This window comes from Citrus sinensis, chromosome 1 (assembly GCF_022201045.2).
Source record: "Citrus sinensis cultivar Valencia sweet orange chromosome 1, DVS_A1.0, whole genome shotgun sequence".
NCBI lineage: Eukaryota > Viridiplantae > Streptophyta > Magnoliopsida > Sapindales > Rutaceae > Citrus > Citrus sinensis.
In genome coordinates, this window is record NC_068556.1 from 18,972,673 (window position 1) to 18,977,843 (window position 5,171).

The following is a 5,171-nucleotide window of genomic DNA, read 5'->3' on the forward strand; positions in this document are numbered from 1 at the left end:
TTTTTGGGATAAAAATCTAGAAAGGCAAAACCAAAAATAAAACCAAAGAGGATTGGCTAAATATGCGCAGCCGTTTTGATGAAAACGCGGGAAAAACGGTTAGGAAGTAAATGTCTGGTAGTTTGGTTATGACGTGTATGCCGTAGGTCTGTTCTTTTCACATCATCCGTGTGCAACAATTAATCAATACAATAAGCGGAATACGGATAAAGGATGCCTATAAAAGTATTATATGTTTCATGAAAACATTGTATGTTTGGGATTGTTTATTGCCGAAGATATTTCGGGTCACTTTGTATATATTAGTGTTAAAAATGTTCCTCGTCTACAAGCCTAGGTCTGGGTTTGTGGTTCTCATGAGTGAAAAGACTTTTGATCGGTCACTGCAACTCCTCGTAAAGAGAAATTATAGAATACTTTTTATTTATTACAATCAATTAATACATGCATGATACGTGTAGTTAAATTTAATATAACTACCACTTGCATAATGATTTTTTAAAATAAATACACACATATTATAGCATCATTTACTTGTTGTATAGCTGATATAATTTCTCCCTCATAACTTTTGAGTGTAAGTGTGTGGATTCTTATTGGTGAGAAAAAAACTTATTAAGGGCATACATGAGTTCCGCGACCAATTAGAAGGTGTCATAACTACTATCTCACAAATCAAGTGGGTTCCACAAATTTTTTATTTTTTATTTTGTAAATCTCAATTAAAGAGCGTTGTTCCCCTACCAAACCCCCCCAAATCCTACAAGAATAACAATTTGGTGAGGAAATGCAATCAAATTATATTTTTAAAATAACTCAAATACAAATCTCGTAGGTTAACAAACGAGATTTTATCTATTTATCCATTGAACCAACGAACATCCCACTTTTATTGATTTTTAAATTTTATGTGTAATTTGTAAACGAAGTAATAACAATACTTCGAGAAGAAGGAACCAAATTAGGCTGGCAGATGTTAATATCAGTCCCAACCACAATTATGATGTCGTCGATAAATTTTTCTCTTTTAGTTCGGATCATTAGTTATATTTTAGAAGATCTAAATAATTAAAACAACTATACATTTTTAACCTGCTAAAAAATTAACCAAACAGACATGTTATTCAACTCAATTCGAATTTTAGTCAACTTCGTATTAGTATTTAGTTTTCCGATGAATGTGTCACCCAGCATAATAACAAATTTCAAATCACTATTACGAGCAACAAAATTGGAAACTAATGAGGCAGTCCAAAATCCAAATCAAACATTCGCAATTTTAAGGAAGTACAAGTTTAAGCCGGAAGAGGTTAGTCGATTGGACAATATGCGGTATAGATTGAAGTCAGCTGATTGTTTATCACGTCCATATATTTAGAAGCCAATGGAAAAATGTCCAGAAACTAAAATGGCAAAGAAGTTGACACTCAAGTGTAAAGCAGAGCACCAGCCACTGATCGTGGGAATTTTTCCACTATGAAGCTTTCAGATCATCCATGCCAACACTAGCCTGTAGCAGAAAAGAATATTTACGTCAGCCACCACATTCCCAACCATAATCAGGAGCAGAAAACTAGATTATGGAAGAACGAGACTTGACTTAACCCTAATCTCATTCTGAAAATCATATGTTCTAATTATGGAAATTTTCAAAGCTTTACATTTGAGAGAAGAGTGAGTTCCAAGGGAAAAATTGAGATACTTGAAAATATCTTACCAAAAACTTGTGGTTCTCTTCAAGCAGAGGAGCAAATGCAGTACAAAATTTATCCATGTCAGAATTAACATCTCCAGAGCCACCAATAACTTCCATAAACTTCTTCCTATCTGGTGCAAGCTTCATAGCGACCTGCAAAGTAGCAAGAAGCATTGCCTCAAAAGAGTGTGAAATGAGTGCGTGTTTTAATTAAGAATGTAGCAGTTTTAGCAGTATAAGAGGGACATGGATGACTATTTTCTGTCAACATTTAACTCAAGCACTTAAATTATTCCTATAAACAAAGTGAACTAACTTATGCTTGGAAGAATTGTATTAAAAAAGAAGAAGAAAGAAAAAGGCATTAAAAGGAAGAAAGGAAAACAAAGAGTTGGACGATGAAGCTTCATAGATAGACTTCTACATACCTTCAATCCAAAGAAAAATGAAGGTTAAACCGTGTAATGATTTCGTAAGTAAGGTTTAAAGTTTTGCAAGAATATGTTTGATCCACAGTTAACAGGAAGAAGACAACAAGAACTATTGATTTATCGGAGTGAATAAAGCTAATAGTTTGCCTTTAATAAAACAAGCACGAAATTATAGTAATATTGTCAAAAAACAAGTCCAGCATATGACTTTAAATAATCTAACTAACCTAGAAACTAATATTCATTCATACTAAAAAAATTCATCATTTGATTGAGGAGGTATGAGTTTACCGTGAAACTTGAACTTGCAATCCAGCCATGAAATTTTTTCAGGGTCTTGCTGTAGGAATCTGTACAAACTTGTGGCATTGTCCAATCTGGATGTGCAAGTAAGTTGCGAAACAATTCCACCAGGAAATCCATTGCTCTGAAGATGCATAAAAAATGGATTAGTTTTAGACAATTGACTAATGACATCTACTTTAGAGTCTGCTCAAAAGGATTGCATGTCATAACATTTAGCAAAGAAGTATTATGGAATCTCAACAGTACTCAGCAACAGCTTTGTAAAGTGAAAACAAAGCTACCCATTTAGACATGAGTTACAAACTAGTGGCATAAAAGTACAGGCATCTACACGTGCGCAGGTGAGGAAAGAGAGCCCAAATTCTACTAGTTCACTTCTTATTCTATTCCTTATCTTTCAGTTCAAACTTTAAAGTATTTTCATGTATCATTCAGTGGAAGGAAAACACAGGAAAATATTCTCCATCTTTTCCTCCAATTCTTGCCACTTAGTGACAATGGGCATGATTCGATAATATAAAAACCAACACATTAGAAAAAGAAAAAGAAAAGGACTGGATGCAGGATGTGCTGTATACCTTGTCAACCAAAGAAGACCATTGGTACAACTAGATGATCTTTTTGCTGTTTTAGCTTCAACTTCTTCTCCTACCATGCTGTACAAGTTCTTGTACTTTTCGGGATTGGATAAATATTTATTCTCCAACCTCTAGAAGCAAATAAATATAAGCTCGGTTTAAATGAATTATAACCAAACATTACCCACAGGAAATCTTTTATAAACTGTTTAATTTCTACGGACAAATAGAAAATAAACTATTTAACTTTCACAGACTAAATATAGCTATATATTTTTAAACCACAACAGAAAAACCAAAATCAGGCTCATAAGCTCTATCTGTGTACCATCATCCACAAAGCAATCTAATTATCATAAACAAAATTTTCATGAGAATATAAATTAGGAAAATATGTGGTTAATTCATTACCGTAATATTACCACCAATATCTGACTTTACAAGAGACATAGCCGCTCCAAACTTATCTGACATAGACAAAACAGAAAACTTCAATTCTTTCCCTTACCTCGAAACTTCAGTCACTCTTTATACACAGGGAATGAGAAAAATAAAATCAATAAAAATTTTCCTAATTAAACAATAATCTAAAATATATTTATTTCTTCCTCAAGTACATTTTTAAATGAGTAATAAGCTGGTACATAATCATATCATCCAAATAACATTTTATCAAATTCTAAGAAATTGCAAAAAGAATAAAAATAAAAAGTAAATCAAGATTGATTATTTTTGAATTATTTACCCAAAACAGGCAAAATCAGTTTGCAAACTTCCAAGAAAGGCTTGGTAAGCATCTCGCCTTGCTCAGACTTCACGTGCTTCATTCCTTCCAGTGATGGACTAAACGCTGTTCCCTCCATTTCCCTACTTCACTACAAAGTAACACAACCAATTAATTGATTCAAAATTAATCAAAAATAAAAAATAAAAAAATAAAAACCTTGAGAATTTGATCGGATCAGATCTGAGAATACCTGAAATGATGTGAGACGAAATGCAGATCGATCGAAGAAGAATTTGGAAATGAGTGTTGATGTTTTGGATTGATTCGATTCGGTACTCGATTGAACGGCGAAAATATCTCTGAGAATCAGATTCTGTTTTTGTTTTGATTGATGTTTACTTTTTAATTTTGCTTCCAGAGGAACCGCTGGCACGCAATCCGCGCTGCCTGGAATTTATACTATACTGCCGCCATCCGGCTTGGGATAATTGTGCGTTGGTACACGTGGATTGAATTCATTTGACCGCCGTTCTTTTGTTGATTTTAACCCCATAGTTTAAAAAATATGTCAATTAAGTCCCCTATAAGAGCATCACCAAAAAAACCTTTTAAATAAGTAATAAAATCTTATTTGAAGAGTCACATCAATATTTAAAGGTCCAAAAAATACTTCAATTAAGATTTTTCAAATAAGAATTGATTCTCTCTCTTTAAATTTAGAGAGTTAATTTCTTCCTCTTCAATTTATATTTTATTAATTTTCATTGAAGAAAGAGAGAGAAGTGTTTTAATTGTTATTGACTTTTATTTTAAAAAAATAATTATTTAATTAAAATAATATTAACTTATTTTAATTTGAAGAGTTTTTTTGAGAATATCATATTTTTTTACCCTTCTATTTATCATATAGGTAAGCAAATAGGTATTTGAAGAGTAAAATTTATAAAAATTTTTAGAGATGCTCTAATAGGTTAATAGCCTAATATTACTAGGCTTATGTCAACGGGTTTTGTTCATAGATGTGGCAACTCATGTGATGATGCTAATGGTGTGTTTAATTCATGGAATAGAGAATGGGAATGAAACCATATTTACTTGGCAAAATATAATTTGAAAATAAGAATAAAATGTGTGGATCCCACATAATTTGGAAATAAGGAATGAAAATCACATTCCCATTGGCGGTTGAAAACGAAAATGAGGGAATGGGAATGTAATATATTTTACTTTTGTATCCCTCTAATTTTTTCATATTTCTCAAATTACTCTCATTCAAATCACAATTAATTTTATTATTTTAAATGTCATTAATAATAATATTACTATTATTATTATTAAATTTTATTAACTTTATTATTTTAGTTATTATTAATTATTTCTATTATTTTTTATTAACATTATCATTATTAACAATAAAAATAATGATAAAAATA

At 31.5% G+C, this 5,171-nt stretch overlaps 1 protein-coding gene across 2 annotated transcripts; it reads right to left on the bottom strand.

Annotated features, from left to right (window-relative positions):
- Window positions 1-1,193: 1,193 nt before the first annotated feature.
- LOC102623888 (glycolipid transfer protein 1) lies at window positions 1,194-4,183 on the bottom strand. 2 transcript variants are annotated; one of them, XM_006489637.4, is made up of 7 exons: window positions 3,989-4,183; window positions 3,757-3,881; window positions 3,423-3,478; window positions 3,012-3,142; window positions 2,419-2,554; window positions 1,718-1,849; window positions 1,194-1,510 (listed from the first exon to the last, which is right to left on the bottom strand). In XM_006489637.4, exons 2-7 carry the CDS (start codon window positions 3,872-3,874, stop codon window positions 1,475-1,477), a joined length of 609 nt encoding a protein of 202 aa, XP_006489700.2. In that variant the 5' UTR covers window positions 3,875-3,881; window positions 3,989-4,183; the 3' UTR covers window positions 1,194-1,474. The 2 variants fall into 2 exon arrangements, with proteins under 2 accessions (XP_006489700.2, XP_006489699.2); XM_006489636.4 differs by having other exon boundaries at window positions 3,757-3,886; window positions 3,989-4,182.
- Window positions 4,184-5,171: the final 988 nt, after the last annotated feature.

Coding starts and splice junctions, on each gene's coding strand:
- LOC102623888 (XM_006489637.4), bottom strand. CDS start 3,874: ATGGAGGGAACAGCGTTTAGTCCATCACTGGAAGGAATGAAGCACGTG. Junction 2,555..3,011: donor GGTCTTCTTTGGTTGACAAG/GTATACAGCACA, acceptor ATGCATCTTCAG/AGCAATGGATTTCCTGGTGG. Junction 1,850..2,418: donor TTGCAAGTTCAAGTTTCACG/GTAAACTCATAC, acceptor GCTACTTTGCAG/GTCGCTATGAAGCTTGCACC.